The sequence below is a fragment of the Thermobia domestica genome, chromosome 16 (assembly GCF_964235325.1).
Source record: "Thermobia domestica chromosome 16, izTheDome1.hap1.1, whole genome shotgun sequence".
Taxonomy (NCBI): Eukaryota; Metazoa; Arthropoda; class Insecta; order Zygentoma; family Lepismatidae; genus Thermobia; species Thermobia domestica.
This window is the reverse complement of record NC_137469.1, coordinates 30,116,953-30,130,486: the sequence shown is the minus strand read 5'-3', so window position 1 is coordinate 30,130,486 and position 13,534 is coordinate 30,116,953. Positions and strand designations below refer to the sequence as shown.

General features: G+C 37.3%; 1 protein-coding gene across 2 annotated transcripts in view; it reads right to left on the bottom strand.

Annotated features, from left to right (window-relative positions):
• Window positions 1–13,534, bottom strand: part of LOC145672965 (voltage-dependent calcium channel subunit alpha-2/delta-3-like) — a 166,409-nt gene that overhangs the window by 67,299 nt on the left and 85,576 nt on the right. For both annotated transcript variants that reach the window (XM_081742231.1, XM_081742232.1), the window contains exons 11-12: window positions 7,774–7,875; window positions 1,130–1,207 (exon numbers count right to left, since the gene is read on the bottom strand). In XM_081742231.1, coding sequence (XP_081598357.1) covers window positions 1,130–1,207; window positions 7,774–7,875 — 180 coding nt within the window. The remainder of the gene's footprint in view (window positions 1–1,129; window positions 1,208–7,773; window positions 7,876–13,534) is intronic.

Below are 13,534 nucleotides of genomic sequence, written 5' to 3'. Positions count from 1 at the left end.
ACTTAACAATCAGCTTATATTAAAAAAAATCTTATAATAAGCAATGAAAATGTTTTTCTCAAAGTTGAATGGAGAAAATGGTTTGCGTCTTACATAGGGTACAAATACGGAACTTCCCTTATTTCAAATCTCGCAGACGCTGGAGTTTAACTTAACGAAATATTAGAGTGTAAAAACAGAAATGTATTTTCACGTCTGTTTCAAGAGAGATATGCTGGTATGTGATCTTTTAGATTCTTAACATTTCGGTAAGAATAATAATTTAAGATATGTTAGTCAGAAAACGGAACAAAAATCTAAAAGCATTTTTTCCCCTCATATTTCAGATCCACTCTTCGCCATTCATGATAATATAATTTTATTACCTTATTGTACATGTTATCGAACGTCAATGTTTCGACGAGCTCACAACTTTATAGAGTATCGTGATAAAGAGTTTGTGTTCACCTTCAACTCTATCCTTACAAACATACTCCTTATAAAGAGTTTGTGTTCACCTTCAACTCTATCCTTACAAACATACTCCTTATAAAGAGTTTGTGTTCACCTTCAACTCTATCCTTACAAACATACTCCTTATAAAGAGTTTGTGTTCACCTTCAACTCTATCCTTACAAACATACTCCTTATAAAGAGTTTGTGTTCACCTTCAACTCTATCCTTACAAACATACTCCTTATAAAGAGTTTGTGTTCACCTTCAACTCTATCCTTACAAACATACTCCTTATAAAGAGTTTGTGTTCACCTTCAACTCTATCCTTACAAACATACTCCTTATAAAGAGTTTGTGTTCACCTTCAACTCTATCCTTACAAACATACTCCTTATAAAGAGTTTGTGTTCACCTTCAACTCTATCCTTACAAACATACTCCTTATAAAGAGTTTGTGTTCACCTTCAACTCTATCCTTACAAACATACTCCTTATAAAGAGTTTGTGTTCACCTTCAACTCTATCCTTACAAACATACTCCTTATAAAGAGTTTGTGTTCACCTTCAACTCTATCCTTACAAACATACTCCTTATAAAGAGTTTGTGTTCACCTTCAACTCTATCCTTACAAACATACTCCTTATAATAAAAGTCCATTAGAAAAATATTAAATAAATTTGACTGAAGACTAACCTTATAGGGAGAAGTAAGTTTAACAATATCTTGAACAGGAACATCTGTGCCAGCTACTCCCAATATGTTGGCAATACTCTGAAAATAAGATGTCAAAATTCAGTACATTATTATTACCTAGGTATTATTGTATATCTTCTTACGTGACCAAAATTTGTTTTCTTTTTTCAAGACATTTAATTTTTAAACAAAAAACGAATATTCTTTAATTGCAGATTAATTTTAAAGTAAAAAAAATACACTTCAATTATCAAGGATTTCATTTTTACAGCAAATTTATATTTAACCCTTTTAGGATATTTTTAAAGGTAATTTCTAGACTTTCACTTAATGAGGTATTGCATCAAAAGTATTTACTCTAGGATCATGTTTCGACCCTTACTTTATTCGAAATGAATCAGTGTTTCTAACTGTACCACTAAATTTTTCCTATTATGTACCTAAGGTGAGAAATTCCCGCCAAAATTGAGAAAAAGATAATTTTTTAAAAGTAAAACCCCCTTTGTCGCGAATTTCCCTCCTCAGGTACATGACACAAACGTGTGAATTGTACGAAAAAGGTTTGCTTTATTGTAAAGAGATGAGTTACGAAGAATGGTCCTAGGAGAAATAGTTTTGATGCTCTAGCCGATTTACCAATTTTTCCTAACCATTTTTGGATAACATACTTTCAGTAAATTTTTATCCAAGCAGCTTTAGCACCAAGACTATTCATCGTAGGACCATGAATCGTATCTCGTTCTCTTTGGAATGAAGCATCCTTTATAACAGTATCACTCCGATGTTGGTCTCATGTACCTGAGGAGAGAAATTCCCGAAAATGAGATTTTTCCTGAAATAATCCACTTTCTCACTTTGGGCAGCATTTCTTACCTCTGATACATAATAGGGACACGTGACTGGTACAATTGGAAACACTGCTTCATTTCGAACAAAATTTGGGTCAAACCATGATCCTAGAATAAATAGGGATATGTCAGGAAGTTTTTGAATACAACTCTAAAATTTACCCTCCTTTTTTCTTTAGTCAAACTTTGTGACGTCACTGCTCCCAGGTATCGCATGCGTGACTGCAAAATGCCATGAAGCATGTTCTTTGATGCTTCCACGCTTGAACGAATGCAAAAAACGTAGTGTGAAAAGCTTTACTAAAGATTTATAAAGCAAATTCCAAAGATCTACCCATGGTACATATATATACATATGTCTTAAAAGGGTTTAATTAACGATAATGGATACGTGCGCTTTTTAGTTTCCTTTCAGACCATTGATTAATACGAGGATATTTTCCTCTATTTTCCTTGAAATTTTAGTATGATTTTACCGATTCCTTTTTCAAATCGACTTAAATGATCTTTATTTTGTGAAGACCAAATTTTGTGATATGTAATTTTAATATTTAATAATTAAATTTAATTAAAGTGATGTTAAATTTATGCAGGGTTTCTCTAAAAAATGTGCTCACTCGTTACTTCAATCAAGATGGAGTTCCTCCTCATTTCGAACATGATGCAAGGGACTATCTCGATGCCACACTTCCGCAAAGATGGATTGGTCGAAGGGGTACTATGAAATTCCTTGCCCGTTCCCCGGACCTCCCCCAGTGGACAATAAAACATAAGAACCTTAATTATGAATGAGTGTATTTTGGGAGGACATCCTGTACATAATGTAAATTTATTTTAAAAGAAAACAGTAAAGTCAAACCACTGAAATGTCCAGTTCATTTTGAAGAAAACAGATAAATAACTTCCCATATAAATCAATGGGCTAAAAAATAAAAATGATGCAGGTTTCTAATATCGTTAAAATAATATATATATATATATATATACAGTGCGTTCCACGAATAACACTAAGGTCCACCTCCTGAAGAAACCAAGGCAGATAGAAACATGAAACCTTTTGGAACCTTCAAGGGACATAAAAGCCAACATTATGCTGAGAAGGAGAATTCCCACAAGGGGAGCTAAAGGGGATTACTGGGGGTAACTCAACAATTTTAAATAGCAACCCCCATCGTGTGGTACCTCGTTTGATAGGTAATCACGAGTAAAGACCACTTGTGAAAATTGTAAGTCGCTAGCATGTCCGTAGCCAACGTGGCGGCCATCCGTAAAGGACGGTCGAAGTGCGTTCAACGAATAACACTAAAGGTCATCTCCAGAAGAAACGAAGGCAGACAGAAACATGAAACCTTTTGGAACCTTCAAGGGACATAAAAGCCAACATTATGCTGAGAAGGAGAATCCCCCACAAGGGGGGCTAAAGGAGGTTACTGGGGGTAACTCAAAAATTTTGAATAGCAACCCCATCGTGTGGTACCTCGCTGGAAAAGTAATCGCGTATAGAGACCAGACCGGGTCCACAACAAACTCTAAAGTCTAACGTAGGTCTAGTTCGGAACGAATGCACAATACACATACCACACAACTAACACTATAATAGTATTTCAAATACAAAACATGCAAATTCAACTGAAACCGATAGAAAAGAGAGTACCATAATACTATTGAAAAATCTGAACCCTCCGAGGCTCGAACCCCGGACCGCACGTGTACTGAACCAACACTTTACCGTTGCGCTACTGTCGAACTGCTACTGTCACGAACGAGGAGATGTAGTTCATGACGACGAGTTGCCCGTGGTGGCGCTTTGGTGTTGGATACACGTACTTTAGCAAAGCTACTCTGTTTACTCGTGCACCACTATCAGATGTGCTTTTCCAACCAACAGTGCGCTACATTACAACCCGGAGCAGTAGATCTGAAGGACGTAGACGTGTGTTTGTGCTGGTGCGTTTGACCATCCTACATTGCATACATAATGTGGTCTCTTGAACAGAGAATTGAAATTGTGTTACTCTTTGGTGCTACGAATCGTTCGTACAGTGCAACAGCACGGTTGTTCAATGAACAAAATGTGCGCAACCCAATTAGTGTTTCTTCTGTACGCCATTTATTAATCAAATTCTTTACGACAGGCAGTGTGACCAATGCCCCAAAGCCTCGAAACCCCAGTGTTGCTACGGAAGAAACACAGATACAAGTGTTGGCGGAGCTGAATGTGCATCCTCAGCAGTCCATAACAACTGTGGCTCAAACGTGTGGTGTGTCACGCACAACGACATACAGAATCTTAAAAAAACATTCCTTCCATCCATACAAACTACATATGGTCCAGGAGTTAAGTGAACATGATCCCGATATGCGTATCGAGTTTTGTGAGCAGATGTGTGAGGCATTGGCACGTGGGACCATTGTGTTGACAAACGTGTGTTTCAGCGATGAGAGTACGTTCTACTTGAATGGCAAGGTCAACAGGCATAACTGCCGATATTGGTGTGACACAAACCCTCATGTATTTCGTGAAGGCAACACTCAACACCCAGAGTCGCTGAATGTCTGGGCGTGTATCTTAGGTAATCACATAATCGGGCCCCTCTTCATCAATGGAATATTAACGGGTGAGAAGTACCTGGCGCTGCTGCAAGACTTTATTGCACCGTTGATTGTCGAGGCAATGGAAAAGAATCCGCAAGAATTTGGAGACATTCCGCCCGTTTTTCAGCATGACGGCTGTCCTGCCCATTTTCACCGCCTTGTACGTGACTATTTAGATAGTGAGTTTCCGCGACGATGGATTGGTCGTCGCGGCACCATTGAATGGTCAGCCCGTTCGCCAGACCTTGCTCCACCCGACTTTTTTCTCTGGGGTTATTTGAAGATTATAGTGTTCCGCACGCAGCCGAACAGCATTGCGGAGTTGCGCCAACGCATAGTTGATGCCTGTCATTCTATATCGGTAATGACTTTTACCCGTGTTCGAGAGGAGTTCGTCCAACGTTTACATTACTGCCAGGAAGTGGGCGGTGCACACTTCGAGCATCTCCTGCATTAATGAGGTATGTTCCAAATCATACTATGTTACTCTCTGCTTACAGGTTTGCAATGTTTCTTCGATCACAGTTTACGGATGGCAACCATGTTGGCTATGGACATGCTAGCGACTTACAATTTTCACAAGTGGTCTTTACTCGTGATTACCTTTCAAACGAGGTACCACACGATGGGGGTTGCTATTTAAAATTTTTGAGTTACCCCCAGTAACCTCCTTTAGCCCCCCTTGTGGGGGATTCTCCTTCTCAGCATAATGTTGGCTTTTATGTCCCTTGAAGGTTCCAAAAGGTTTCATGTTTCTATCTGCCTTCGTTTTTTCTGGAGACGACCTTTAGTGTTATTCGTTGAACGCACTTCGACCGTCCTTTACGGATGACCGCCATGTTGGCTACGGACATGCTAGCGACTTACAATTTTCACAAGTGGTCTTTACTCGTGATTACCTTTCAAACGAGGTACAACACGATGGGGGTTGATATTCAAAATTTTTGAAATGAAAATGAAATGAAATGAAATTTTTGAGTTTTACGTCCCACGATTATGCCGGTGAGGCTAAAGGAGACGGTGATGATGAGAGATGAATGAAATGGTGGAATGAAGAAAGTGGGAGGAAACGGGAGAACCCCGAGAAAACCCACGCACACGGTGTTTGTCCACCACAAAGTCAAAAAAAATTTTTTTTTTAGTTACCCCCAGTAACCCCCTTTAGCTTCCCTTGTGGAGGATTCTCCTTCTCAGCGTAGTGTTGCCTTTTATGTCCCTTGAAGGTTCCAAAAGGTTCCATGTTTCTATCTGCCTTCGTTTCTTCTGGAGACGAGCTTTAGTATTTTTCGTTGAACGCACTTCGACCGTCCTTTACGGATGGCCGCCATGTTGGCTATGGACATGCTAGCGACTTACAATTTTCACAAGTGGTCTTTACTCGTGATTACCTATCAAACGAGGTACCACACGATGGGGGTTGCTATTTAAAATTTTTGAGTTACCCCCAGTAATCCCCTTTAGCTCCCCTTGTGGGGGATTCTCCTTCTCAGCATAATGTTGGCTTTTATGTCCCTTGAAGGTTCCAAAAGGTTTCATGTTTCTATCTCCCTTCGTTTCTTCTGGAGACGAGCTTTAGTGTTATTCGTTGAACGCACTTCGACCGTCCTTTACGGATGACCGCCATGTTGGCTACGGACATGCTAGCGACTTACAATTTTCACAAGTGGTCTTTACTCGTGATTACCTTTCAAACGAGGTACCACACGATGGGGGTTGATATTCAAAATTGTTGAGTTACCCCCAGTAACCCCCTTTAGCTTCCCTTGTGGAGGATTCTCCTTCTCAGCGTAATGTTGCCTTTTATGTCCCTTGAAGGTTCCAAAAGGTTTCATGTTTCTATCTGCCTTGGTTTCTTCTGGAGACGAGCTTTAGTGTTATTCGTTGAACGCACTTCGACCGTCCTTTACGGATGGCCGCCATGTTGACTATGGACATGCTAGCGACTTACAATTTTCACAAGTGGTCTTTACTCGTGATTACCTTTCAAACGAGGTACCACACGATGGGGGTTGCTATTTAAAATTGTTGAGTTACCCCCAGTAATCCCCTTTAGCTCCCCTTGTGGGGGATTCTCCTTCTCAGCATAATGTTGGCTTTTATGTCCCTTGAAGGTTCCAAAAGGTTTCATGTTTCTATCTGCCTTGGTTTCTTCAGGAGGTGGACCTTAGTGTTATTCGTGGAACGCACTGTATATATATAATTAATATAACAAGAAATGGGCAAAAGACCATATTGTCGCTACGCTAATTGCTAGAATTTTTGTTTGTTTTATCTTGATCAAGATAACCCATTATATTATATGTATACCTATTGTGCTATAAATGAAATAAAATGTAAGAAAATGCAACAATTTCGTAAAAACTGTCAGTGGATTAATCCAGTGGTTCCCAACCTTTTCTGATTGACGACAAACTTTACTGAAAGTATGCGACATCACGACTTATTTATTTGCTTTTATTTTGGATCAAAACATCCAATATATTTCAAACAAAAATTTTCTTATACACCTTATATCTGGAGAACTACATATAGTGTAGCCAAACCCAAATTATCACTTAACTCAACATGATGTGCTTATTCCGTAGAAAATATGAAAACTCGATTTAAGGGCCGTTCAAAACTTTTGTGGCCTCCTGATCCAAAAACTAATTATTGGCCAAGATCGCAATCTTTTGATCCTTTTTTTTTCGGATCATTCCTAAAATTCTTGTTATTAATAATGTAAATTTTAATAGTATAAGCATATTAGTTTCTATAAACTACTGGAATTTTTTGGTTATGTGCTTAGCGTACGCGCCTTTGGCACGGAAGATACAAGTTCGATCCTTGGAGGCATCTTATGTGTTTCGGATCCCTCTTAAAGCTGTTATAGGTTCTCGTTTCATATAGACTGGCTACTGGACGGGATACGAATTCAAATCCAACCAATGAATGAAATAAAGTAGTGATTTTATGTAGTGCTGAGTATTGTTGGTGTTACTGGAACGGCTAACTAGTACAGTCTTGTCTCAAAATTAATGTTAACAAATTACTAAATGCTTCATAATATTTAAATCCTACAATTTTGCGACACACTTTATGGGACTGCGTGATACAAAAGTGTGTCGTGAGAGAAGCCACTGGAAGAATCTATCGATACATTATATTGAATACCTTCATTAAACTTCATATTTTATAAGAATTAGCTTCAAAAATACTTACCCTATTTTGTTCGTCCACGTCTCGTCTGTCAAAAACAGGCAATGATATGGCAAACAATATTCTATATTCCTGTAACTCATTCTCGTCATCATCTATTAAATCCTGCAACGGAAGAGAAACGTACATTCATATAAGAGAAATGTACTTAAAGGAAAATACATGTACACGTGAACACAAAAGTTTTACATACAAGTATTCATAAGTATTGTACTTCATATATTCTTATCCGAAATAGAAACAAATCCATTTAGAATATACGAAGATCAACAGAAATATTTGTACAGAATTTCAAGATTCAACCCTTATACATCATTAAGTCAGTCAATGGATTCATACGCTCACTATACTACGTGAAGGGTTGCAGAAAATGTAACACACGGTATGAATGTCAAATATAACGCGTAAAGCTTTGCTTATAGCAAAAATAAGAACTAATATAAATTATTCTTATTGTCAGTTTTTGATAGGGCACAAGACTGCGAAAATAACACATAAGCCGAAGATATGTTACCAACCACGCAAGCGGGATTCCGCCCGTTCTTTAGCATCTATCTCATTTGATCTCATCTGACATTGAAAAAGCCTTTGATACAGTTTAACATGAAGGCTTAATATTCAAACTGAAAAATCTTCTTCCACTACCGTATGTACGTCTCATCACTAATTTTCTTCATTAGCGCCAGGCTGTCATTAAGATTAATTTGGCACAATGTCGTCATTTTCAACTCCATGCCGGTGTACCGCAAGGTTCTGGACTGTCTGCTTTAAAATATATCATGCATGTCGCATACATGCCTCAACCTTAGCTTCCACTATATGCATTACAGTTTACTAATTATATTATATACTGTTTCCTAGGATTTTTTATTGACCATATTAATGAAATCCTCCAACCAGCTTTGGACAAACTCATAACCTGGTCCGTAGTCTTCAAGAGAATTTTAAAGCTCAATTCTAATAAGTTCCAAATGACTCTCTTTGGTCTTAAAAAGAATAAATACTGTACCAGCCGAAACGTTGAACATTTACGGTTATCTATTTTTGGCTCTCCAATATCACTTCAAAACAGTCTCAAGTATCGGAGTGTAACATTTGACAAGCATATGACCTGGAAACCTTATCTGACGCTACTGGAAAATAATATCCGTCACCGTTTGAACTTTTACGAAACCTTAAAAGTGCAACCTGATATCTTAATACCAAATTCCCACTGCTTATTGTGCGCCCAGCACTCGTACATGATCCTCTTGCCTGGCTATCAGCGCACCCGAACTTCTAAGAGCGACTAAAAGTTCTAGAATGACATACGCTACGTTTGGCTTACTCTCTACCTTTTGATATCCCGCACTATATAAATCTATAGTCGGCACAATTTCCAACTTTTTTGCCGCACCTCTATCATCTTCGCCTATGCTATATCACAAATCAGATCGATCTCGTTCATCCAACAGTACGTGACCTTGTAGACCAATTTGCAACCTTACCTCGCTATGCGTACCCACTTTGGACCACCCGTTTGAAGTGTACGAACGCACCGTTGTTGTACATAGATATAACTCTGATTCCTAACTTTCGTATCTACCAACGCAATCCACGCATGTACTGGTCATAACCTTTTAGTTCACTTGGAATACTTCCTTTTAATTTTCCGTCAATATCCTCTCATAGCTATCAGTAGTATACAGACTGCACCATTCTTTTCATCAGCATCTCAATAATATGTAAGTAAGTCTTTTAACCAAAGAGAAGGTATTGCTCATCGTCAGATCGTAATGAAAATCATTTTTTAAATATAAAAATAAAAATTAATAGTTTAGTGGTAACCTTAAGGAGTTGTTTTAACACCTGCTTTAAAACCACATTTCTTTTTTCTGTGTACGTATGTACAAAGATTTTATGAAAGATTCTTCCAAAAACTGAATATAAATATACAAACGGCTCTTCTCATCTTTTCCTGTCACATTTTTAAAACTTTAAGTACCTTAATATATCAATAGCTGGAATTAAGTGAAGAAGCAACTGTTATGGGAAAATAAATCGAACTATGAATTTAAATCTCCATAAACTAACAAGAACAAGACATACACAAAGAGTGAAAAGTGAATGATTGGACCAGGGCCCGAACTGAACACTGAACACTGGATATGGACACTGGATTGTCCAAGCACAATACTAGGTTGTGGTACAGGTCCTGTGATCTAAGTAAGAGAGAGAGTATATGGCTGCTCCAGGGCCGTGCTGGGATACTAATGAGGGCGGTGGACAAGTCTACTAAAAGGGCACCCATACAAACAGGAATGTATATATATATATATATATATATATATATATATATATATATATATATATATATATATAGAGAGAGAGAGAGAGAGAGAGAGACTTTGAAAGAAAGTATGGGTGCCATTTTATATCAAAATCACCACCAAACTTGTTTTAGTATTAACGTAAATAGCTAACCTCGAATCGAAATCCTCTTTACTAGCGAAAAACTTTAATTTCTTGTAATAACATTTCTGTCAAATAAAAAGAAGCTAATTATATCAAGAACTTAATATAGCATGCCTATGGACGCAAGAGGCTCATTGTCGCGTTTACAAACGCTCTCCATTGATTTCTGTCCTTAGAAAAATCAACCCAGTTTCTACTTTATATTTCAATCTCTGCGAGAACCTTTTTAATATTGTCTTCCCATCTGCGCCTCGGTCTTCCTAACGGTCATTTTCCTATTTGGATTTCCAGTTATAACTTCGAAAGAGTTTCTAATTTCTTCCATTCTGGCTACATAACCTGACAATTTGAGCCTCCTAGACTTGATGATCATAATAATGTTTGGTAAACGGTATAAAATTATGCAGTTCCTCCTTATGAAGTTTCCGCCTTTCCCCATTCCCGTTCCTTTTGGAGTTCGAATATTGGTTTAAGAATCTTGTTTTCAAATACTTTCAGCTTGCGATTTTCCCTCATAGTCAGTGACCATGTTTCACAACCATACAGCACAACAGGCATGATTATCATTTTACATTTTGAGCTACAAATGCCTCAACAGAATTATCGACAACAAAAGATTTTTAACTGAATAATAGCACGAAATCCCTGCTTTCAGTTGACATCAATTTTTTAAATGATTATGGCTTTGGTCTGTTAATAATGATTCTAGATATTTGAAAGTATGCACTTTGTTGAAAGAAAATATAAGTTGGTATTTTAACGCATCCATAAAATGCAGTATTACGATTCCGACAAACTTCCATTTATTTAGTTTTCTCTGCATTTACTTTTAAGGTTATATCCCTGCAATCGTTAATTAAGATTTCTGCATTCCTTTCTATTATTCTATCATTCCCTATTAAATTTACATCATCAGCATATGCCATAACCTGGCAAATACAATTCAGCTGTAGGACCTGATTGCTGTCTTTGATTTTCCTTATAGTGTTCTCCAGAACAAGTTAAATAATTATGACGACAACGCATCTCCTTGTTTCAGGTGATTCTCAACGTGAAAGAGCGTGAACAAGAATTTCTCTACTCGAACCTTACTTTGGGATTCATTTAAACATATCTTAATTAATCTACCTTTGTCGGTATTGCAAATTCTGTAAGCATGTTATACAATGTTTCCCCCCTACCAGAGTCTAAAGTCAATAATTGATGTGCCAGGATGTTGTATTCTCTCTTTCTTTTCAAGTATTAGTCGAATAGTAAATATCTGGTCGATAGTTGATCGATTTTACCTAAATCCGGGCTGATGATCTCCAATAATTTCATCTGCGCATGGAGTCAATCTTGCTAATACAATGTTTAAGAGGATTTATTGGATGTTGACAGAAAAGAAATGCCTCGATAATTATTAAATCTGTTTTGTTGCTTTTCTTCTGAACTGGAACAATGATTGGTTTTCTTCACTCTTGTGGTAATTCCTCCTTGTTCCAGATAAGAGAATCAGTTTGTGTATCTTGCTCTACAATTTTTCCCTTCCAGCTAAAATTAAGTCAACCAGAATTTCGTCTACACCCGGAGATGTGTGTTTAATTTTTTAAAATGGCGATTTCTATTTCTGTCTGGTTAGGTTCTGGAATATATGGTTATGCTGCATGCATTTCACTTTCTACACGCGCATTATTTTTTGGCTATGTGTTAAGCAAATCGTCAAAGAAATCTGTCCATCTATTTAAGATGCTATCTGTATCAGTGAGAACTGCTCCTTTAGGTTTCTTTAATATATAAGCACGAAGTTGATAGCCTTTCTTAAGTTCGTTGATGCATTTATACATGTCCCGAATGTTCTTGTTTTCACAATTATCTTCAAGTTAATTAATTTTAACTTTTAAAAGTCGCGTTTCTTTGTTCTAGAAGTTTTCTGGCAGATGACAATGAAATTTTATGCAGTTATTTCGTTCGAATTTTCTAGCCAACACAGTTTTTTCTGTTTTCTCTTCTCGGCTACTTTAGTACATTCCTGGTTGAACCATGGTTTGTTCCTACGTATTTCTGCGTGCTCCAATATTTCTTTTGCTGAAATTTTAATGTTATCTCTAATTTCAATCAAGTATCTTAAACACTAGTGCACTCCGAACTTTCTAAAACCGAGAATCTATTCGATACTTCAATCTGGCTCCCCTCTCACCTGATTCTCCTCTATTTTTTAAAAAAAATAAACCGCTCCGTTTTCAGATATTGAATATTTCCTTTATTCAACGATAGTCTGTCTCTTACTATCACAATCAACTCCTCTGAACGACCGAACATCAGTTGTGCTAGGCTGTTCTTTTCTGTCTACTAAAACATGATCAGTTTGAATATGTGTTTTCCCATCTGACGAAGTCCAGGTATATTTATGAATTTCACGATGTTGGAATTTTGTAATCTTCACGATAAGGTTTGTGGATATTGCACATTTCACGAGTCTAACGCCGTTGTCACAACCTTCCTTATGAAAATATTTATTCCCTATAATCGATTTGAAAATACCCTCTCGTCCTACCTTCGAATTTAAACCGCCTAATAGAATTTTCATATGGTATTGCAGGAGATGATCAAATACCCGTTCTATTCTTTCGTAAAAACTGTATTTTTTATCGCCATCTTTATTTTCTATTGGGGCATGTGCATTTAAAACAATAATATTACACCACCGACCGTTAAGAGAAGTAAAAGAAAATCTATCATTAACAAATTCAACCTACGTAATTGCTGATATTACGTATTCGTTTGTGAACGGAAAGCCCTTCTAGTTAGTAATTTTTAATTTGTTCCCCGTAAAAGAACGTAAAATTTCCCGACTTGATTCCTTCATTTCCTTCTCATCTAAATTCCTGATATCCCACTAGGTCTATCCTCTATTTCTAAATACATTCGCTACAATCTTAATTCGCCTTTCCTATAGAGACTTCTAATATTCTTGTTCCAAATCTCATGTCGATTTTACTTTGCTGAGTTCGTGCCATGTTATCAGTTCTGATCCGAGGATTCTCCGAATTTATCTGAACAATCCCTTTTTTACAGGATGAGGTTGTTAGCCTCACACCAAATTCTCAAGCTGGATTATCACCCCTTGTCTGTCCGCAACTGCTTACTCAGTATATTCGCAGCTAACTAACCTCTGTATCTAGAGACCTTCTCCTCGATCCACAACCTGAGGACGCGCCATGCCGTGGTGACAGGAAGGCTACATTTTATGGAAATAAATACAGCTATATTTCAGAAATACAACAGGTACTGATTATCCGAACACTGTTGCAAAACACATAGGGACAAT